The 23,698-nt window shown below is 38.9% G+C and overlaps 2 protein-coding genes across 4 annotated transcripts in view; one reads left to right on the top strand and one right to left on the bottom strand.

Annotated features, from left to right (window-relative positions):
* Nucleotides 1–2,508: 2,508 nt before the first annotated feature.
* Nucleotides 2,509–16,276, bottom strand: DNASE2B (deoxyribonuclease 2 beta). Of its 2 annotated transcripts, none has more exons than XM_068538044.1 (6): nt 16,164–16,276; nt 12,971–13,148; nt 9,051–9,132; nt 6,547–6,708; nt 5,009–5,206; nt 2,509–2,849 (listed from the first exon to the last, which is right to left on the bottom strand). In XM_068538044.1, exons 1-6 carry the CDS (start codon nt 16,274–16,276, stop codon nt 2,509–2,511), a joined length of 1,074 nt encoding a protein of 357 aa, XP_068394145.1. The 2 variants fall into 2 exon arrangements, with proteins under 2 accessions (XP_068394145.1, XP_068394146.1); XM_068538045.1 differs by having other exon boundaries at nt 6,547–6,642.
* A 761-nt stretch (nt 16,277–17,037) lies between these two features.
* The window catches only part of LOC137762363 (uricase), a 41,990-nt gene continuing 35,329 nt past the window's right edge, over nt 17,038–23,698 (top strand). For both annotated transcript variants that reach the window (XR_011073540.1, XM_068540187.1), the window contains exon 1: nt 17,038–17,104. Coding sequence is in view for 1 of the 2 variants with exons in the window: in XM_068540187.1 (XP_068396288.1) it covers nt 17,078–17,104 (27 nt within the window). In the remaining variant the exon portion in view is untranslated. The remainder of the gene's footprint in view (nt 17,105–23,698) is intronic.

Genomic DNA, 23,698 nt, shown 5'->3' with positions numbered 1-23,698 from the left:
AATATCCTCTCTTCCTTAGTCATAGACCCACAGCTATATTTTGCCCATTTATTTAAGATACACCCCAAAGGGCTTTCCTTAGGGACAGATGGAATATTTCCCATGTTTATAAGTTCAAGAACAACAAAACACAAAAAGCACAAGCAAATTCCAATACCAAAAACACAAACAGTTTCCATCATGAATGAACGCAAAACAAAAGCCAACGAACCAGTTTACAAATAAGGTAGAGTCCAACAATAATTCCCCTCTCCAACAGGGTACCCCAATCAAATGAACAAATTGGCTTTTCCCTTAAAGGAAAAGCCCTAACTGAGAGGAGAAAATGTTCCCAGTTGTACATACCGGAGCGACTTACCCTACTATATGGAGACCATTGGCTCCCAAATGTTGATTCCTTGCTCCAACTGCCAAGTGCTGGGGCAGCTGGTGCCACTTCAGGGAATTTTGAAGGGAAGATCCTCAGGACAAGTGGTCCTGGCAACTGCTAGGGCCTTACATGAAAATTCCTCAACCAGGGCTGGCGGGCCATAAGCAGCAGAGCTCCTGGCTGGCTTCACCAAAATTTATTACCAAGATTGGGCTCAGTAATATTTTTATCCTCTTCATTTTTAAAGTCAGGATTTTGTACTCTTCTAATCTGATTTTATTGGAATTATTTATGCTCAGATGCTCTTTGCAAAGCTAAAACATATTTTTCAAAACTCCTTATGTTTTCAAGCATGTAAGTTAGTTAGCTAGTATTCAACATTCCCATCACTTATGCTTGCTTCTGACAGGAAGACAAACTTTGTTTTTTTTCTCTGCTTTCCATTGAACCAGTGCCATTATGTCCTATGAATTTTGGTTGATTAAGACCTCAAGATATGTATTATCCTATATCACATCATTTTTTAAAACTTGTGTCTTGAAATAGAAGTTAGGAGCATAGTCTTAGAGGTCAGATAGACCTCTGTGATAGTAGACAAGTTACTGAAACTCTGTAGGCCTCCGGTTCCTTGTCAGTAAAATAAGGATTATAACAGTTCCTACTGCATAGCACTGTTATGAAGATCAAATAAGAAAATGTGGGTTGACTGTTTACTACATAGTAAATACTCGATAAGCGCTAGCTTTAGTTATTCTTATGATTACTTTTGTTAGATTGTAAGCTTCTTGAAATTAGGAACCATGTTTCAAATTTTATTAAACAATGAGTGCTTAATACAAATTTATTATTATTCACTTATATAATAGTTATATTTAGTGATAAGAATTCCAGAAAATGAAACACACTGAAATTAAGCTTACTAGATTTGATTCTGATTTCCTTATGTTACACTTCTTTATTTCCCCCCAAGTTGGTGGGTTGTTTTATTTCTTTCTCCTAATCTGACTTCTTTTTTTCTTTTTTCTTTTTTTTTGGCTGTCACTTATTTCATTTTATTTTTTTATAAAGTATTTTATTTTTTTATTTTTAAAATTTTGTTTATTTGGTTGCCTTAGTTGCAGCAGGCGAGCTCCTTAGTTGTCACATGCGAACTCTTAGTTGTGGCATGCATGTGGGATCTACTTCCCTGACCAGGGATTGAACCCGGACCCCCTGCATTGAGAGCATGGAGTCTTAACTACTGCACCACCAGAGAAGTCCCTGACTTATTTTTTCCTTTTGGAAAAATATTACTCATTTCTAAACTTTCTTTTGTCTTTTCTCACTGTAGGGGGATTCACATTAAAATTCCATCAGTCTTTTAAGTGTCAACTGGGCCAGGATCTGTGCTATTTGCTTGAAGATACCTAGATATTATCTCCATTTCATAGAGAAGAAAACCAAGGCTCAGAGAGTTCAGGTGAATGGTCCAAGATCATACAGTTAGTAAGTAGTAGCTCAAGAATGACCAATTAGACTTGACCATAAACCATTGAAAAGAACTGTAGGAGGAATATGACTAAGTAGTTTGATATACAGAGAGATAGAAATGTTTTTTTCTTCAAAAAGGGGTGAGGAGGACAGTCAGGGAATTCTTTGTGAAGATGAAATTACTCTAAGAGATGGCCAGTCAATCCATGGACAATTGAGAGCTGACTAACTGGAACAAAATTTTTCCTTTCACTCCTTCTATTCTCACTTTAGATATACATAACAGAGTGTGTTTATGGCATATAAATGCTAAGTAGAGGGGTGGGGTAGGGAGGGTGAGAGGGAGACGCAAGAGGGAGGAGATATAGGGATAAAGGTATATGTATAGCTGATTCACTTTGTTATAAAGTAGAAACTAACACACCATTGTAAAGCAATTATACTCCAATAAGGATGTAAAAAATAAATAAATAAATAAATAAATGCTAAGTAGATAAATTGCCACTATTTGGAAGATAAAATGGTAAGCATGGGAGAAAAACATTTTATTTGATGGTATGTGGACCATAAGTAAATTCACAGGCTTTTAATATATGAAGAATAGATCTAGTAGAAGAAGATCCCATATCAGTGTTGAAAATGATAGCACATATGTCCTTTCACCAAGTTTAGTTACAGTTCTCATAATATAAAACTAATCCTTGGAATGCTTGGTAAATACGCTGATTCTGAGTACAAATGAATCCTCCACTTCTGAAGGCTTGGTGTGGGCTCCGATTTAGGTCTCCAATACACGTCCAGCGATTTTTGGTGCCCTTTTGGGAAATACACCATTTGGCATGATCCTGATAAGAGCTGAAATAAGATTGTCTAGATAACTTAATTGCCTTGACATTGTAGACATGGTAAGGAAGGGAGCAGTTTGAAGGAAGCTCTTGTCTCTTTCGCTGCCAGGTTTCTGTTAGCAAGTGCGTCTTCAACCGTTGAGCCATCCAGGCTGCAAAGATGTCTAGAGTTTATAAAGAGAAAAATAGTGAGGTTAGTATTTAAACTTAGATAAATCCCTGAAAATATCCTCAGGAATAGAATCATCACTCATCCCTGATATGTGGATGTCACAAGCACAATAATAACAACATGACTGAGAGAGTGGATAGGAGAACATTTTGTAAACGCTAAAGTGATATGCGAATAAAAGTTATTATCATTATTACTAGGATGATATTGGTCTCTGAAAACGTCTTCTATTCCACACATACAAGGGAACAATATAGGTTTTTGTCCTGAAAAGACCTTTGGAAAGAATAAGGATAGAGCAGTAGCCAGAGGCTAGGGTCTAGAGATCTTTATAAACCATGCCAAAGTGTTTGAATTTTCCTGAAATCAAGGGAAATTTTTTTAAGGAGTGTTAGTGGGGACTTAATAGAAACTGATTTATGATCATAAATATCAATTGAGAAGCAATGTGCAGGATGAATTGGGAAGGCTACATTAGATTAGAGAGAGGAAAAACACCAGCTTGTCACAATAAGTGTGGTAACAAACACAGGTGTGAGCCGTGGCCATGGCAGAAACTTTAGAGGGGGTAAGAAAAATGTGAGAGTTATTAAGGACCGGGAACTGATTTAATTTGATGATTTGATAAGGGGGAAGAGAAAAAAAGAGGGGTCAAGAGTTCTAGGGGACCATGCAGAATATGAGAAAAAGAGTGAGATATGTTAGGAATAATGATGAAATGAGTTTGGCATGTTGAATTTTGTGTGGCTGTGCCACCCTGCGAGCAGAAATATCCCACTCACTGATGAATACATCTGTCAGAACAGAGGTCTAGGGTGGAGATCTAGACTTGGGAATGGCCTAGCAGGAATATATATATGCAATAAGGGTGAGTAGAGGACCACAGGGCAACCTAGTCACGTAAGGAGTATGCAGAGGAGGAGGACCTGGCAGAAGAGACTTATAAGAAGTGGGAGGAAGACCAAAAGACTGTATACTTCCAAAACTCAGGGAGGAGAATGTTTCAAAAAAGAAAGGGTTCCAACTGTGCCAAATTCTGCAGAAGCTATTTCTGTCCTGTTAATTTTGGGATCTCTAATGCCTAACACAGGCAAGTAGTAGGCATTCAGTAAATTTTATTCAACATTAAAGGAAGGAAGGAAGGAAGTTAGAAAGGAAGGAAGGACGGAAGGAAGGAAGGAAGGAATGAAGGAACGAATGAAGTAAGGAAGGAAGGAAGGTAAGAAGTTAGGAAGGAAGGAAGGAAGTTAGGAAGGAAGGAAGGAAGGAAGGAAGTTAGGAAGGAAGGAAGGAAGTTAGGAAGGAAAGAAGTTAGGAAGGAAAGAAGGATGGAAGGAAGGAAGGACGGAAGGAAGTTGGAAGAAAGGAAGGAAGGAAGGCAGTGAGGTCAATTAGGATGGCCATTGGTGACTTGGGAGAGACTGTAATGTCTACAGACAGAGAAGCAAGACTGTAGTCAAGGAGCAGTGAGAAAGTAAAGACCCTGAAGAGTTTTCTAAAAGTAAATTTAGAAGAAAAAAAACAGAGATATAGGGAATCTAGAATTGAGGGAGGGTTTTTAGGAATGTTTATATTCTAAGGGGCTTGTAGAGCAGGAGAGCTGAAGTAGAAGAGGGAGAACAGGTTGAGTTTATGAAAGTATTCTGAGGCTGGGATAGGTTCCAGGGCACAGGGGGTGCACTGCTTCTGTTTGGATGAGAGAAAACTGGTAAAAAAAAAATGAAAATAGCTTAGATTGTTGAGGGTGGGGTGTGCTCTTGAAGTGGTTTCTTCCTGGTGATTTCTATTCTCTCTATGAAGGAAAAGGTGAAGAGGCAGGACTTGAGGGTAAGGAAGGCTTAAAATAACTACTTAGGGAGTGAAAGAAAAAGGAGACAGCTTGGTTCTGTGCCCAGCTGAGGCTGGAGACTGAGTTTTTACTGGCCTCTGGCTAGATGGTTGTGAGATACTTTTGTGGTTGGATCAGCAGCCCTTCTATTCAAGTGGCTAATATTTTAATTGGCCCTTGGTGTCCCTTCTCCCTTTTCTTTCTTTGTCCTCCCTCCTTTTCTACTTCTACTCCCCTGAATAATCAGAATATTTCCTCTTTGCAATCCAAGGTGAGTCCAGCAGCAGTGTAATAGCATATTGTTTGATGATGGCCTTTCATACCGTCAAGAAAAGAATCAGACTTTGCAAAATGGAGGAATTTTTGTCCCTGGGCTGACTGAAGTGTGGTGAGATGCCGGCCAGGGATCTCTGATGAGCTGGATCTGGCACACAGCCGGGGCATGTGAACAAGCTCCTGATGAAAGGTTACTGGGATGGAACAGCTATAAACGTTTGGGTTGCAGACCAAGAGCTGAGAATCTGAATCAAGAAACAATAAAGAAAAGTTGAGAATTAAGACACAAATGGAAATGCTTGCTGGTATTTTAGATCTTGTTGTGAATTAAAAAACTAAACAGAACGAAAAACAAAAACAAAAGTATTCCCTTCTTTAAGCCAATAGCCTTCAAACTTTTGGTTAAAATAGTTGACACTCCCTACTTTCCAGGCATTATTATGTGGGTTTACTAATTTAATCATAAGAACAACCTTATTATTAGGTAAGTTCTTTTATCATTATCCTCATTTTATAGATAAATTAATGGAGAATTTATGTCACATGCCCATGGTTATAAAGCTTGTAACTGAAGGAGTTGGTATTCAAGCCCAGGCAGTCTGGCCTTGGAGGCTATGTGTTTTTTCTCCCATGTGTACACATACAAAAGTAGAGAACACCCGTGTACTAATCATCCAGCTCCAAGAATGACCAACTTATCAGCATGCACACCTAATCTCTATGCTATTAAGCTCTCTAATCATTATAGGAACTCAGCTAGTTAGACTAGGGCTTAATTTGGGTGAGAGGCTCAGTAATCCTTTCCATAAGATGGAAATTTGATAAAAAACAAAAATATTCTAAACCTCCTATATCCAGAGGCAAATCACTCTTTACTATTTAGCAGCTTCCTCAGTAAAAAGTGATTGGTAAAATACCATTCCTACTTCTCTTCCCCATTCCTACTTTGGATTTTCCAAATCCAAGTATTTTTGGCCCTTTGAGCTTGAGATCTTAAGAGAAGATCATCTGGTTTAGGCTCAGAGTGTCATGTTGGTGGCCTATAGGCAACATGAGGTCTACACAATTTAAAAAATAAATAAGATTGAGACCATGTTTGAAAATCAGAGGATCTATCTCTCTCTTTCCTTCCCTCTCTTCTATTCTTACATCCTCCCCTAGGTTTCTGCTTCCTCTAAAAAATATGGAGATGTAGTTCTGTATTCCCACAGAACCACAGTATAATGGAGCTGAAGCTTTTGAGGGAAGCTAGGGGAGAGTCAACAACCCAGTTTGTCACTGTCGCCACTGCCCATGCAATGTCCACCTGTGTCACCCATTTTTGTTACCTGCCTGGCCCCTGTGGACATTTGAAACTACTGCCTCTGATCAAGTTCAAAGACTTCATTGGTGGACCAGGAAACTGAGATCCAGTAAGTGAGCCTGCCCGAGATCTCACCAAAGCCAATATTAGAATCTAGGTATCAGAGGGTTTATGAATAGAGAAGCAAATGAAGTGATAAATTTATTAATATGTTTCCAAATCCCTTCTTCAATATTGTTATCTCTCTCTCTCTCTCTCTTTTTTTACACACTCTAGTGTTACCTATTGCTTCATATTGCTTGTACTTGAAAGTTATGCAGATGCCCGTTTGTCCATTTCGTCTCCCTGTGGGTGGATAATCATAGCCTTCTTCAGGAATTGGAGGAAAATGGGGAATGGAATGAATCAACCAGAACCCCTGGATTCTGTTCCACAGAAGTAAACCTACCAAAGATACAGTAAATACAGATAAATTAGAAAAACAAAGCTCCTTTAAAAATACAGAGTTCAAAGCTACAACATTTAAGCCCTTTATACTTCAGGCTAATTTTTTATTAGGCTAATAATTACAAGGATCATGCTCTTTTTCAATAATTTCAAAACCAATTCAGGGACACATCATATTGCCCCATTACTGTTAATAACCCACCACAAAAGGGAGCTAGGGCAGCCACCCTGTGAAGAGTTGAGAGGCATTTCATGTTGAAACTACAAGGAAAATTTGTTTTGGCAGAATGCAAATTTGCTTAATTGGAATTTGACCTTGTTAGACTATGTAGTCACCTGGCAAGCTTCAGATAATGTCTTTACTGCTAAGCAGCTATGCTATTTTCAAAAGCCAGCTAAAAAGCAGAGTTGAAAGAGAAAATATCAAATGAAAACATGTACTTGCAGTAATTTATTGTGAGAAACTGATGCTCATTTAGGTGCAGAATTCACCCAGTTCCACAAGCTTGAAAAAAGAGGCAGAGAGAAAAAAACCAGGGAAGCCATGTTCTAAAGCACCCCAGTTAATTGTATTTAGTAAAAATCTCCAGAGCAGACTAACATGAAAGCCAGAAAAGAAGAAAACAGAAGGATTTTCATCATCTTGTGACATGGCACAAAGAACCCTGTCCAACAGGCATCTATGACTATTTCTGTGTTTATAAATATATCAAGACAGTTTTGGTATGCTAACTAGACTTTCCAGTTTGCATATGACCATGGAGACATAAAAGTCATGTTTGCCTTAGTGTTAGAGCAGAAACCAAATGCCTGCCAGTTATTTCTTTTTCAAAGAACACACTTTAAGGAAGGAGAGTATTTGTCAGTGACTTTGTCAGCGGCTATGGAATCAATACCTGTGTCGAGATGGAAAATGTTCAAAGTTCAGTTGCCTCACAGAGCTGGATGATCTTCAGGGACTCTCTTCGGCCCAGATGAGTATTGCTGTTTGTCTGAAATCCTAACTTCCTGGTACAAATGCCACAGGATGTCGGGACACCTGTTGGCAGGGAACTCCCCAATGTGACATCAGGTCCCACTCCTTTTCCAGTCTTTTTTCTAAACCCTTGTATCAACTAACAGGGTGGAGCGAAAATGGTGGTGGGAGGTTGGTAAAGGAGAGGTTGCAGAATGCGGCATGTTATAAAAATTGTTGGGTTCCATGCAAATAGGACCATCAGGAAGGCAACTTAGCTAAATCAAAGGCTTTCAATGCTCATGACATTTGACAGCCATTACAAATGATGTTCTTAATCAGAGGTTGCAAACAGGCAGCCCACAGTCCAAATCTAGCCTGCAGATACATATTATTATGCTTGCAGAGTATTTTTTAAAACTTTGAATTTATTACCAACATTTAAAAACTGGGGAGATTTCCCACAAACTCTAATTTTCTCTGGAAAAATTGCATTCCCATAAGGCAAGCTGAGTAGTAACTGCTTCCTTAGACCAAGTATATACTCTCCAGTTCTCTAGTTACCTGCCAGTTCAGCCCCCTTGGCTTGCTGACATCACTTGCCTGCCTCTGAAGGCATTTGAGTTTGGAACCTTCTGAAGAATACTTGTTGCCATAGAAAGTTATTCACGGTATATTAAGTTAAAAAAAGTTCGAAGTAGTCATTACAATAGTTTTATAAAAATGTTTCAAAATATGTATCATAGAAAAAGTAGAAAGTATTAAGTGTAATTATCTAATGACTATTAGGATTACAGATTTTTTGTTTACTATCATTTTGAATTTTTCAATAACACACATATATATATACATAGTTTATAAATCAAAAAACACCAAAAATCACTATAATAAAAACTATTATAATTATAATTATAGAACAAAATATATAACAACAAAAATTACTATAATATAAAAATTATTTAAAAATACTTTTTCAAAAATGTTTACTGTATTTCAAATGGAACTTGACACTAAGAAGGGTGAATTTTACTTTATGCAAATTATACCTCTATAAACCTAAAATGTGTGTACAGTATACACACACACACACACACACACACATATATAGTCTCACTGGTATTCCCAGTAGTCAATACTTGGATTTCTTCTTTAAAGTATATATTAAAAGATACATTAAGAAATAAAATGGGATTTGTGAGAAGGATATTGCAAAGTCAAAGTATATCATTATAACCTGTGACACAGAAATCACTCATTTTGATAACTCAGACCATTAAAAAGAAAAGCTATCTTTTTAGTATGGAGTATAAGACTACTGAAGATGGAATGTTTAAGAAAATACTGATTTCCAGTAGGAAAGAGAAAATAAGAGCCTTTGTCATACCTTTGGTATGTCCATACTTTCTGCTGTAATTCATGAACTTAGGGACTCCATCATTGTATATTATATAGGCTGTGTTGTTATCCTGCAGGAACATTTTAGGGTTATAATGGCATAAATCTTTCACTCATAAATGCTCACAACATTTCTACCAGCTACCGGCCTGCAATACGGAACTTTCATTAATACACATGAGAAGTCATCCATTCCCCTAATAGGCAGCTTTCCCATCGATATGAATTCTGTGACGTGCAAGACAAGGGACAAGAAGTCCATTCTCAACCATGCATGGTTTTGTCTTGTGTGACAGGAGCCCTGTGCATTGTGATGTGTGTGTGAGGGCAATATTCCTATTTCAATTATTTTGGATCCATGTTTCTGATCTGGCAACTAGTGTATAATAAAGGGGTACTTAAATATTTGTTCAGGAAATGCAGTAGGAACAACCAGCCAAGGATTACAGCTAAGCTCTCTCCATTGATATTATAGGCACAATGCAGAATTGGCTGTCAGGGTCTGATTTTCTCTGCCTACTTTGTGCTTCGCTGCTTGGTCATAACTTCCTGTTTAATCAGGATTCCTCATTCTCTGCTTCTACTACCTCCCTGATAGGGGAGGATTTTTCTTCAATCCATTTCTCCTGTCACTTCACCTTTTCAACTTGACATTTTCCTGCTTAAAAAAAGTGGTATAATTGAATGTGATAATGGATTTCCTCTGGTAAGGCAACATGCGAGTACATTCTCCAAACAGTTGGTCAAATCTCTGAGTCAAAATGAAACTATTATTTTGATAGTATCTCTTTGTCATGTTTTGGAAACTTGCTTATATTTGTTCTGTGTCATTCCATTTCAGTTGTGTCATGATGCAGTGACTTTTAATGAAGCCAATGATGTCAATATTAAAAAGTCTCAGTGACATAAGTAAAAGCAGGAAAGGACAACACATCCCCTTAAAAAAAGACCCTTGCTTGTCTCTCAGAAAAAAAATCAATAACTGAGTTTCTTACAGTTGCTTCATTATTTGATATAATCTAAAACCATTTTTTTAAAAAAGGCACAACATAATCTCTACAGCATTCTTGGCTACTATGTTTAGGAATATTTAGAAAAGTAAGCTGTTTTCTTACCTGCATTTTCCGTAATTGACCGTCGCTATCATTGGCGTTCAGATTCTCCACTGGAGAACTCTGACAGTTAGTTATTCTATGAGCCTGTATGGAATGCAGTAACAAGGCCATTGTGTGCCTTTGGGGTACAATGTGGAAGGCCTCTGGGAAAATTCGGTAAGGAACTTAATTCTTCTAATAGATGAAGTTTATCATTCTAACCAGAGGTAAAACAGCCAGCTAAGGTAAATGGGATGTAGCTCTAGTGAAAAGAGGCTCTCTCATAAAGGGGAAAAATCATGAACTAAGAATAAGACCTGGAGATTATCATACTAAGTGAAGTAAGTCAGACAGAGAAAGACAACATCATATGATATCGCTTATATGCAGAATCTAAAAAAATTGATACTAATGAGCTTATTTACAAAACAGAAACAGACTCAGACTTAGAGAACAAACTTATGGTTACCAGGGGGGGAACGATGGGGAGGAGGGATAGATTGGGAGTTTGGGATTGACATGTACACACTGCTATATTTAAGATAGATAACTAACAAGGACCTACTGTGTAGCACAGGGAACTCTGCTCAATATTCTGTAATAACCTAAATGGGAAAAGAATTTGAAAAAGGATACATGTGTATGTATAACTGAATCACTTTGCTGTACACCTGAAACTAACACAATATTGTTAATCAACTATGGTCCAATATAAAATAAAAATTAAAAAAAAAAGAATAGGCAGACATAGGCTTGTGCCTCTAGACCTTTTTTTTTTTTTTTTTTTTTTTTGGCCTCGTGGCTTGCAGGATCTTAGTCCCTCACCAGGGTTTGGGGTCTATCCCAGGCCCCCGGCAGTGGAAGCACGGAGTCCTAACCACTGGACAACCAGCGAATTCCCAGGACATCTTTATTCCTTTAACACTTATGTTGGGTATTATTTCGACTACTGGATGTTGAATAAGAAGGGTACGGTCTCTGCCCCCAGTCTAGCAGGGAATAATCAGGTAAATATAGGCAACTGTGATATAGTTTGATAAGTGTTATTATCAAGGTATATGGAAGGTTCTCATTTACAAAGGCAAAAGAAGGGATATTTTCCAACATAAACCCGATATTGGCATAACGTGACATTTGAGATTTAAAACCAGTTGGTCTGATCTCGCATTCTACTCTCTGTCAGAAGTTCAATTCCAGATCAGAAGGTGGGGAAGTTGTGTTCTCATAGTCACTTCTGGCACATAGTTCCAAATTCCAAAGAACACTCAGTCTTTTCGGTTGTTCTTCTTTGGGCTCCATGCCAATCAGACATGGAAATCAGCCCCTTTACTGTCATTTTCTTCCCAGAATCCACCACTCAAGACATTGCGTGTGAGCAGGTTTTACTGAAGGTATGAAACATTGAATGGTTTTACATCACCAAGCTGACCTGCCTCCAATCTCCCTCCAAGTTTTGTATACTTTTTAATTCCTAGCTCCCATCTACCCCTTCTTTATTTTGCAGAGCAGTTTAGCTCTCACACCCTCCTAGGCTCTGGGGCTACTTTTGCACTTCCAAAGATCATTATTATAGTTTCCCAAATAAGATAAATGACAGAGGCTTTGCAATGTTGCTCTGGCCTTTCTCTTCTTGGGCAGTCTGCGATTGGGAGGGGAAGAATGTGTTTATTTTCTCACTGATGGGTTATACTCCAGGTTTTCCATCCCCAACCTTGGAAAGCACAAGCAGCTACTGGTAGTTTTGCTTTTACAGAATAATCGATTAATTCAAAACAGGGATGTTGCTGAGAATGAACAATTTCTAAAAGCCTCTAGGACAGTGTTTGGAACATCACATGTACTCAAACAGCTTACAAATAAGTTTTGACTTTGTAACTTGGCTCCGAAGGCTGGTCTTAATGACAGGTGAATAAAGTGAATATTTGTGCACAAGGTGATAGCTCTCTGCACATTTTCAGTAAATGCTCAAATAGACATATGCAGTGGTGCTAGAGTATAACTCAGTATTGCTGTGGGGATTAAATTAGTTGACATATGTAAAGACCAAACACGTTGTAAGTGCTGAGTTATTTTACATATTTACTTCTCTATAAATTATTGTTAGGAAATGCATAGATGAGTATAATTGGATGTTAATTATTGTTCGATTTTACTTGTCACCCCTGGTTGAAAAGCAGTATCTTGTAACTGAACAGCAGATGGTGTCTGGAATGTTGGGAGACTGCCCACATTGAGGCAGTTAACTCATTGCCTGATGGAGTCCCGATAGAAGGTTTAAGCTCCATATTCAGGCAAGTTAGTTCCAGGGCCTTGAACTAGAGCCCTAGCTCTCAACCTACTATTTTGAAAATGATTAGTTAAAAGGAAGACCAAGTGGAACCCTTTACTTTTCCCACCAAACTCATCCCACCATGGCTTAAACAACCCATAACTCATGGCATATTGATCACAGATCTATATTGCATTGTCATAGGAGAGGGCTCTTCTCTCTATTTCCATTAAAGGAGTAAGATAGCAAGTACTGAGCACATTGGCAGAGTTTGGCAGCCAGAAGATTTCAATACGTAATTAGTTCACACTTTGCCCAGTGATGCCATTGGACATAGTGCCGAACGTATCAACAATTTGGCATTGCTATGGAGTATGTTGACGTATTCCCTAAGGTCTTAGTTAGATTGATTCAGATTCTGAGCTAGCTTACTTCCAGTTGCTAGGATTGGGCATTGGGTAGACAAGGAGTTAACATCTTTTGGAAGCCTTGGAGTCTGTATTATGCATTTTATATGATTCAAATAAATGATTAACTATAACATACCTCGGAAGCATGTGCTTCATATAGCTGTTGTAATGTCCTTCCCAAAACACTCTTGGTGGTATTCATTAGTTGCTTGCTCCTTCTCCAGCTTCTGGTTGCAGAGTCTAGGTATAAGTACTCTACCCCAGTCTCTCTACTTTCCTTGTCTTGCCTTTTAGGCAACTTATAAAATGTAAACCTAACAAAGGAAATAATTATGAATTACTAACATTTACTAACTGTTTCCCTGATGGCAGCCACTGTGTCAAGCACTTAAATGTATCATTTCACTTATGTTTCACAGAAGGCCTCTAAGTCTCAGGAAGGGGATTTGCGCAAGCTCTCTGCCTCTTTTTCCACCCTTACTGTTGCTCCTTCCCAATGAAGGAAATGCAAATCTGACTGTACAAGTTCTAAAAACATTTACTGGCCTGGGGGGTGGGATCCCCATAGTAGAAGTTCGCATACTTTGAGAATGGCTTCTCTGTTCTTTCTTCATTCTATAAGGCTGCAGTGGGGAGAATGTCAAGGCCCAGGCCTGGACTAGAGAGGTCTTAGGTATGTTTTTCTCTGCTGCCTTAGGTGCTTGGCGTGCTCATCTCTTTGTAGTGGGCTGGCTGGGTCTGAAATTTGGGTTTAGGCATCAGAGTCAGTGGAGGCTTTCTTGAGCCTCTGGCCTAAGCCACATTCTTCAGCTCAGTTTATCAGAATGCTCTGCATTGAGGATTCAGGTCGAAGACCAGCCAATTAAGTAAATGCCTCTCTTTCTTTACTATTGTCTCCTATCTGTATATCTCCTTTGGTTATCTCACAGGGAACAGAGGTTGTTAGACCCACATGGCATTCAGCCATTCTTGGATCATCTAGCCCAGGGTTTCTCAATGTGCTGTATTCACATTTTGGGCCCCATTGTCCTCTGGGAGCCTGCTCTGTGCATTGTAGTATCCCTGGCCTCTTCCTATTAGATGTCAATAGTACTCCCCAGGTCGTGCCAATCAAAAATGTCTCCAGACATTGTCAAAAGTACCTGGAAAGCAAAATCGACCCGGTCTAGCCAAACACTCTTTAATAGCACAAACCCCACGATTAACCCTCAAATACTCACACTGGACCAAACATTGTAATGCATTCACTATTACCACACAACAGTGTCTCACACTGCCGAGAAAAGCTTCAACGTTCACTTGGTTCTCATCAGTCTTATGCTTCCATTTATGCTCTTTCCTGCCCTGTCCAGGCTTTCTTACTCTCAGGGCCAGGTCCTCACACATGGCACGAAACATGAAATTATTCTTTGATGCTGACCTCATGTTCCTCTGCCCTTTAACTCTCGCAGGTAGTTGTAGCAGCTCGAGACTGTACCTCCCTGTCTGCTTAGCTCAGCATTCTCTCTGACAGATATTGCTAAGTAATATGTCCATTCAGTTGTGGCAAAAATAAATTTTGTATATTGATCACAATTTGGTGGCCCACCAGTGAAATGTTCGTCAACTATCATGGCACACCAATTAAGGACTAGTGCTTTTAAACATTTTCCTTAGGTGACCATCTCCAATTATAATCTGAAGATTTCTGAATCTATTTCTAGCCCAGATCTCTATGCTGAGGTCTAGATAAACCCAAATACAAAGATGTCTCAGAGACCTCCAACTCCATATTTTCGAAACCAAGTTCATAATATTTTGCGACAACTTTACGCATCCCCTGCTCTTAGGGAACACATCCACACAGTCACAGAAGCCAGCAACCTGCAAGTCTTTCTTAACTTCTTCCTCTCTCCTACTACCCTGTGCCTATCCATTACCAAGTCCTCTCAGGGCGTTCTTCCTCTCTATTTCCTCTTCTTTAACTCGGGTCCATACTTCTTCTCACCTGTAACACTGCCGAAGTCCTATTGGTTTCCATGACTCTAGGCTAGTCCCCAGCCAGCTGGCCTTCAGAGTACTGCCAGTGGGCTTGCTAAAATGCAAATCTGACTTTATCAAGTCCCCACTTGAAGTCTCTCAGTAGCTCCCTTTCAAGGTCAAGTTCAGACTCAGCAGTTCAGCACATGAAGCCCCTCATGACCTGGCTCTCACCTATCTCTCTAAGCTCCCCTCTCCCCTCCTGCCATTTCCCCACATTCTCCCGAAGCGCCAACTTTACTTAACTGCTTCCAAACTCTCCCCACTGCTTATTGCCTCTGGACCTCCTCATTGCTTCTTCATTGGCCTGAGATGCCCTTGCATCTCCCTTGTTTTTCTAACTAACTCATAATTGTTCTCAAAACTTAGCTCCAAACTATTGGGTTTGCCAAAAAATTTGTTCAGGTTTTTCTGTGCGATGGTATGGAAAAACCCGAACGAACTTTTTGGCCAGCCCAGTACTTCCCCAGAGAAGTCTTCTGGGCTCTATCCTCCCCAATGCCCCATCTAATGCCCCATATATGCCCTTACCACATAACTATGAGCTCCTCAAGGGTAAGAACTATGTTTTGTTCATATTTGTATTTTCAACACTCAGCACAGGGCTGGTGTGAGCTCAGTAACTGTTTGCTGAGAGACCGATTGAGTGGATCTATGTTCTCTAGCCTGAAGTTTACACAAAGCTTGCTGCCAACCATAAAGGCAAACCTAAACACCCTAATTAAAGAGTGAAAAAGTGATTAAAGCTTTCGGAGAATCCATGACTGTCACGCAAAGCTGCGTTTCGTCTGTTTGACACTGCAGGAGACTGGTGACCTACCACCCACTCCAACAGCTGCCTGTGCTGTCCAGTAAACAAGGTTAACCAAACAGTGCTCTGTACCATCAAGCCCTCTTTCTCCTTCACATAAGGAGACGCTCCAGTGTCAGGGAAAAATTAACCTCTCTCCTTCATCAACTCTAAAAGGATGTTGGAAGGGTTCTGTTGGGAAAGCCACAATGCAATTAAAGGAAATTGCCAACTGAGAGAAGCTGTCAGCTCTAATGCACCTCTGTGGCCACCAGCCTTGCCCTGCTGAGAGCATGAATCAGGCCCACGAGGGGCTGCTAAGCTCCTTCTCAAAGGGAAGCTCCCTCATTCAGAAGCCTACCCCTATCTGGATACGTGGCTCATTTACACACTTCAACTTGCTTTCTTCTTAAGGGGAGAGGTGGAGTGGAAGCCTCCTGAACTTCACAGTGCGCCAGTTAGCCACCAGTACTCTGGCTTTCTATCTGCACGCACCAAGCCTCACATTTCATTTACCTACCAATCCACAGCTTCACCTTCCTCGTTTCTGCACGATATTGTTGTCGCCTTCAGGATCCCAAAGAGGCCAAGGAAGAGCAAAGCCAGGGGTGCTCTTAGAAGTCTTGCTGTCATTTTCTATCTGGCACCTTTATTCCATGGCACAGCAGGAAACTTTCCCCCATGGATCGTGGAGTCTGAGTTTCAAGTCTCTCAGACTGTGCTGGCTCTGACATTTGATTCCATTTACTTCTGCCATTTGCTGTTTAGGCATTTTCAGAATGGGACGAATCCCATGTAATTGTGTGATTCTGTCACAACATGCCAGCGTGACTCCGAACGCCTTTGTGCTGAATTGTTGACTGCTGAATAGTTTGCAATGTCATCAAAAAGTCCTGGTGAGAAAAAAAGGGATGTATAGTTAACTCTTGGGAGTAAACATCATGTAGTATGAAATTCAGTAGACAGGAGAACTCTGGATTGATAAATAGATGTTGAATAAAATCTGTCTCATGTTTTTCCCCTTATGATTGTCTCTCTATGAGTGAGAGCAAATGTTTGTGTTTCAGACATTACACAGAAATGACAAAACTTTGTATCTATCTTAGTAATAATTAGGATCTATCACTTGTAATATTCTCTATCTTAAGGAAACATTTCCTAAAGGGTACTTCAAAGGCTTGCTTCAAAGAAAGAGCAAATTCAGTTGTATTTTACTGAAGATGTTTACATAGCCTCTCCACCTCCTGGTTTTAGCCACTCAGCATGGTGCTTTACTTCAGAGAGGCCTTGGTGTCCAATTGGTTGCAATGCAATCAGGTAAACATATTGACCGCTCATGCTTCAGATCAAATAAAAATGTTACAAGCATCTGTTTTGCCCAAATTATTCTTTCCCATTCTTGAAACTGAATCTGAAGTTGAAGGCAAAGGGAAAATGGCTCATTTCCATGACTATAAAAAGGTGAGACCATTCTCTTTTTGGAGGAGGGAAGAAGTAGATAGGCAGATGAAAACATTTCTTTAAGTGCATGATGCCTTTGAATCAATTATTAAAGATGCTGTAATAATAAATAGCAGTTTACTTTATGCCTGAAAATCATTATGGCTCTGATCTGTCCCTTTGCTTACGGATCCAGATCAGAGTCGCTTAGGTATTCAGACTAAATTGGACCCTTGCAAACTGGATCACTTCTATGGTTGAGCTGGTGTTGTTCAGGATTCTTGGGCTTCATAAAAAACGAAGGGCTTAGAGCTCTTTCTCCTAAAACAGAATTTTGTGAGGAATGTTATGGACCACCTGCCCACATTTTCCTGTGGTGCTGGCAAAAAGGGACCTCAACCCAAACCTGCTAAATAAGAATTCTTCCAGTTGGGCTCAAGAATCTACACTATTTACAAGTTTTTTGGTGATGTTGCTGCACCCTAAACTTTGAGACTTGCTGCCCTGAGGCCAACGTGTGCTGTATCTGGTTTCACAACCTACCAAACTGGTAAACCGAGAAGCATTTTTCTGACCATTCCTCCATGGGTATCATTTTATTTAATGTATGTGTTTACTGCACTCAGAAAAAAAAGGATTTCAGCAACCCCAAAATTTCATCAGTTTTTAAAAAAATTTCATAGCATGAAGTTTACTTTTCCAAGTTAAAGTGAAATAAATTTAATTTTATCTTGTGATAACTTTTGGTATTATAATGATAATAGGTGAGCACACTAGGCTTAGGATTCATTGACTCATATACAGAATGCAAGCAACTTGTTTTCATTTACGTAGGCTAAAGAACATTTGTTGAATAGGATATAAAATAATTCCCGTTTTCTCCTCATTACACGCTTAGCACAGTGCCTGGCAAATAGTAAATGATCCATAAGTGTTAGCTAAGATTATTTTTACTACAACCTGAGCCCTTCCTGTGATTGAGCTACAGGATATCTGTCTTAGGATGGTTTTGCTAAAGCCAAATGTATTTCAAGGTCTGGAAAAATGCAATTAATTAGGTTCTTTCCTTTCAGATGTCACTTTCAATAAGCTTTCTTAATCTCCCGTTGTTGCTGACCTGATCATGCTGATTGTCAGTCAACAACCTTTCTTATGCAATCACTAGGTGTCAAACACTGTACCGGTGGTTGAGGGGTTCCAGGGATTTCAACATTACCCTAAAGCCTAGATTCCAGTGTGTCCTGGGTTTTTACTAACAACAGCAAAGTAATGTCGTGGAAGGAAGCACAGTGAATTTGGTGGATGGAGAAAATGGAAACTGAGCAGAATGTTTTTCACATTACCCACTTTTGAAGCCCAATTAGTACAGTATTATGAAAACATCACGTCTCCTTCACGACGTGATTACCTCTATAGAGTAGAAATAGTAGAAAATCCCTTCATTGTAATTTGGCCAAGTATAGTGAACAAAGACGAGTACTTTACTTGGTAATGGGCTTCTTTTTTAATGGTTGGAAGTTTGCATTCATTCATCCAATAATCCTAGAAAATCTCAGTCTTTTTTTTTTAATTTAAGTACAGTTTACAATGTTGTGTTAATTACCGCTGTACAGCAAAGTAATTCCGTTATACATACATATTCTTTTTTTTTAATAGTCTTTTCCATTATGGTTTATCATAGGATAGTGAATATAGTTCTCTGTGCTATACACTGGGACCTTGTTGTTTATCCATTCTCTATATAAAAGCTTACATCTGCTAACCCAAACCTCCCACTCTATCCCTCCCTCAACCCTCTCCCCCTTGGCAACCACCAGTCTGTTCTCTATGTCCATGATTCTGTTTCCATTTCGTAGATAGGTTCATTTGTATCATATTTTAGATTCCACACATATAAGTGATATCATATGGCATTTGCCTTTCTTTTTCAGACTTACTTCGCTTAGTATGATAATCTCTAGTTGTGAAAATCTCAGTCTTGATCTCTTCAAATTTTGCCTCTTCCACATTCTCTCTATCATATCTTTCTAGTACATTTTTAATACTATTCTTTAAAAACTTTTTTTAATTGTAGTTGATTTACAATGTTGTGTTAGTTTCAGGTGCACAGTAAAGAATATATATATATCCTTTTTTTAAACATCTTTATTGGAGTATAATTGCTTTACAATGTTGTGTTACTTTCTGCTGTATAGCAAAGTGAATCAGCTATATGTATACATATAACGCCATATTCCCTCCCCCTTGCGTCTCCCTCCCACCCTCCCTATCCCACCCCTCTATGTGGTCACAAAGCAGCGAGCTGAACTCCCTGTGCTATGCGGCTGCTTCCCACTAGCTATCTATTTTACATTTGGTAGTGTATATATGTCAATGCTACTCTCTCAGTTCGTCCCAGCTTACCGTTCCCCCTCCCCGTGTCCTCAAGTCCATTCTCTATGTCTGCGTCTTTATTCCTGTCCTGCCCCTAGGTTCATCAGAACCATTTTTTTTTCTTTTTAGATTCCATATATGTGTGTTAGTATATGGTATTTGTTTTCCTCTTTCTGACTTACTTCACTCTGTATGACAGACTCTAAGTCCATCCACCTCACTACAAATAACTCAATTTTGTTTCTTTTTATGGCTGAGTAATATTCCATTGTATATATGTGCCACATCTTCTTTATCCATTCATCTGTCGATGGACACTTAGGTTGCTTCCACGTCCTGGCTACTGTAAGTAGTGCTGCAGTGAACATTGTGGTATATGTCTCTTTTTGAATTATGGTTTTCTTAACGTACAACATGGACCTACTGTATAGCACAGGGAACTCTACTCAATATTTTGTACTAACCTACATGGGAAAAGAATCTGAAAAAGAATATATATATTCTGATCTAGATAAAAGTCAATGTTCAGCTCAAAAGTAGCTGAATATATATATTCTTTTTCAGATTCTTTTCCCATGTAGGTTATATTACAAAATATTGAGTAGAGTTCCTGTGCTATACAACAGGTCCTTGTTGTTTATCTATTTTATATATAGTAGTGTACATAAGTTACTCCCCAAATCCTAATTTATCCCTCCCCCCAACCTTTCCGCTTTGGTAACCATAAGTTTGTTTTCTGTGTCTTTGAGTCTGTTTCTGTTTTGTAAATAAGTTCATTTCTAGTTCATTTTATGTCTCTCTCATGTATTCTATCTCGTGTGTGTCTGCATTAATCCCTGATTCTTTACTTGGATCAGTCTCCCAGTTCTCTAATTCTCTCTTTGGCAAGATTAATCTGTTACTCTACCTCTTACAAATAACTAGTTCTTTCTTCAGTTGTGTTCAATCTGTTTCTTAATCCACTTATTAGTGCATTTCTAGAAGTTCTGTTGGGTTATTTTTCAAATTTTCTTTGTCTTGTTTATAGTGCCTTATTTCTTGCTCGAGAGAAGCTATTCAACCTTCTCTTTCATTTCTGCAAAAATATTAAATATATGACTTTTATTTTGTGTCTGATAATTCCAATCGTTGCCGGTCAGACTTTGCTACCTGTTATTTCTATGACTCTCTCTCATGATACTTTGCTACCATGTGTACCTTTGATTTTTGGTTATGAGTTCATGTTCCTTAAAGCTTTATGTGTGAGAATTTGAGGTTGAGATAAAGCTGGGTTTCTCCAGACCCTGGTCTGTGCTGGCTTCATCAAAGTGCAGTCATCCTGTGAGGACTCCTGGGAGTTAGACTGTTGGCTTTATTTATTTATCCTCAATAACTTTTTGAGGTATGGTTTACATACCATAAAATTTTCATATCTAAGTTCAACTTTATTTTTGTTCAAACTGTTATAAGACTGTTAATATACAGAGTAAAATCTAGAATGTGACAGAAAGCTGAATGCTTGTTGCATCATTATTTTGATGAAATGGGATGAGACAAACAAAATGACTCAGGCATTTGTAAAATAAAGAATTGTTCATGAAAAATGTGGTTAAAGGGAAATATAAGTAGAATAAGTGGAAGAGGACCAGACAGTTTTATTTGGTTAATTCCTACTCATCACTTAGGGGGCTTTGTGGATACCAGTTCCTCCTGGAAGCCATCCCCCATCTCTCTCAATCCAGCTTAGGTGTCCCTTACAATATAGTCCCAAAACCCATTGTATTTTTTCAATTAGAGTAATTATCACAATGTGTTCTAAATACTTGGTTTCTTTTCTGAAGTTCCTCTAGAAAGCAGAGGTCAGCAAACTCCTGTGGGTCAAATCTGGCCCACTGTCTGTTCCTGTAAATAAAGTTTTATTGGAATACAGTCACACTCATTCATTTATGTACTATGTATAGCTACTTTATGCCATAATGGCAGAGCTAAGTAGTTGCAACAGAGATCATACAGCCTGTAAAACCTAAAATACTCTTTGATTCTTTACCAGAAAAGTTTATTCTACTCTAAAGTTCGTTCTAATCTCTATCAGGGCAGAATAGTGACTGCCTTGTTTGCTGTTTATCTCCAGCACTTACCACGGTGCTTGTCACTAAAAGGAATTAAATAAATAGAGATGAATGTATGGATTGAATGAAAAAGGTTTCAGAGACTTCAGTTTTGGGGTTATGCAGATTTTAGAATGAATTAAATCTAATCAGAGAAACAAATAAATGTGGGTATGTAGGTAAAATCCCATTATAAAGAACTTCACTATAATGTTATATCAGGGAGATAGCTGAGTATCATAAAAATAATCAGGCAAACCTGGGTCCATGCCTGGTCCTACCTCTCATTAGCCACGCAGTTTTGACCAAACTATTTAACCTCATGAGTGTCAGCTTCCTTTTCTAAAGGTGGGACTCATGAGCTGCACCTTTACAAAATGCTATCAGGATTCGGTGAGATGCTGCGTACATAGCCTCCAGCACATAACTGGTGCTCATTAAATGTTGGTTCCTTCTTACCTTGTTTCTTTTCTATCATGATGCAGTTATTTCTTTGTCTTTGCAGATGGACTGAAAACAGTCCTTTAGTGATATGGTTCTATTGACCACAAATAAGCCTCCATTACTCATGTTTTCAATGGTCCTGATCCAGAAAAATGTCAATGTTCAACTCAAAAGTGGTGCCCCGTTGTTGAAGGCACGGAGCTGAATTTTAATCCTGCCCCAGAGGGCAATCACTCTTCTTTCCTTCCCTTATTTCACAGTTTAAACAAACCTGCAATAAACACAGAATTCATCTGAGCTTAGAATTTATCTGTAATTTAGAAAAATGACTGAAGTGCTAGAAAAACCAATGGTTTGAGCAGGGGGCATCTCCCAGTTTGGGGTAAGTTCTGCCTAGTATAGTGTAGGTAGAATAACACTGTTCAGTCTCAGTAGGGCCCTTTACACTGTATCAGTCTGTCTGTCAGCTGTGTGACTTTGGAAAGCTCACTTAACATCACTGATCTAGTTTATATTAAAATAAGGGTCCTTCCCACCAAATCACAGCGTTTTTGTGAGGAATAGATAAGATAATATAGGTTTTTACTGGATAGAAAGTTTTTAAATGGTATAGAAATGCAAGTTTCTGCAGTAGCATGCCCACTTCCCTCCTTCTGGGAGGGATCAGAATGCTTCCTTTCTCTCCCTAATGAGTGCAGGGACTCTGACATGGTGAGAAAGAACGTGTCACTTTGGGGCAAATGGTCGAGGTACTCCTCCTCCCTCTGTCACCCAGTAACTGTGTGATCTTGGCAAGTTACCTAACCCTAGTGTCTTCCTTTGTAAAACTTGGTTAAGGATATCTGCTTCACAGGGTTCTTGTAAAGGGTTAGAGGAACTCATATATAGAAATTTCCCATCAAACCCTCACTAAATCGTTGCTACTATTATTTTTATTTTCAAGTCTTATACATTAGGAAAGAGAAATCTTTCAGTGTATGCATTTCAGTAGAATTTCCTTCCAACTGCATGTTTGGAGGTCTCCATCAATTCTTCGCTGTGAGGTTTTCCGCTCCTATTCCTAGAGGCTCCTGAGGCCTTGTTCCAGTTCCCTACCCTAAGGCTATTGGTACTATGGAGAGGCTGGCAAGAAGAAAATTAGCATTTCCCTTGACATTTAGTGATGAGTCTCTCATCCTTTGTAATAGGCAGAAGTATGAAAATAACGGAACACCTGTAGATGGAGTCTTCATTAGGTGACAGGTCGCCCTTTCTGCAATAATTATGCATATGAGTCATTATATTGTGCTTGAAACATCTGCTTGACAAATCCCTTTGGAGTCACACTTTGAACATAACTCAAGGCATATCCCCCCTTGATAGTAAAAATAAGCCACTCTACAGCCTAAAGCAACATGACATTTGCTAGCAGATATCAATATTTTTCCATCTGAGATTTAGTTGATCCTAAGCAGCCAAAAAATACCAGATGCCTCTAAGATTATTATTCATCATTATTGTTCTTATCTTTATGTATTATTAAGATCCAACAGAGTGATATTAAGATGGTTCATATGAGTGCCCCTTTTTCTCATATTAGTTCAACGTTTTTCTCAGAAGTCTTCTCGTTCACAAATGCCCAAGAAAATAGCCAGGCAAAGGAAAAATCTAGGTGGAAAATTGAAAGAACTTCTCTAGCACATTCCAAAGATAGAGAGGGGGGCATGTCTCC

The sequence above is a fragment of the Eschrichtius robustus genome, chromosome 3 (assembly GCF_028021215.1).
Source record: "Eschrichtius robustus isolate mEscRob2 chromosome 3, mEscRob2.pri, whole genome shotgun sequence".
NCBI classification, from domain to species: domain Eukaryota; kingdom Metazoa; phylum Chordata; class Mammalia; order Artiodactyla; family Eschrichtiidae; genus Eschrichtius; species Eschrichtius robustus.
Note: the sequence above shows the minus strand (reverse complement) of the source record. Positions and strands in the feature narration are given on the sequence as shown.

Excerpts from the sequence above, each read along its gene's own strand:
- DNASE2B (XM_068538044.1), bottom strand. The coding sequence starts at position 16,276 with ATGACAGCAAGACTTCTAAGAGCACCCCTGGCTTTGCTCTTCCTTGGC. Across the intron at positions 5,207-6,546 it reads CAAGCAATATGAAGCAATAG|ATTCTCAGCTCTTGGTCTGC; the intron begins GTAACACTAGAG and ends TTCTTGATTCAG. Across the intron at positions 2,850-5,008 it reads GTCTGATTCTTTTCTTGACG|ACATCTTTGCAGCCTGGATG; the intron begins GTATGAAAGGCC and ends TATAAACTCTAG.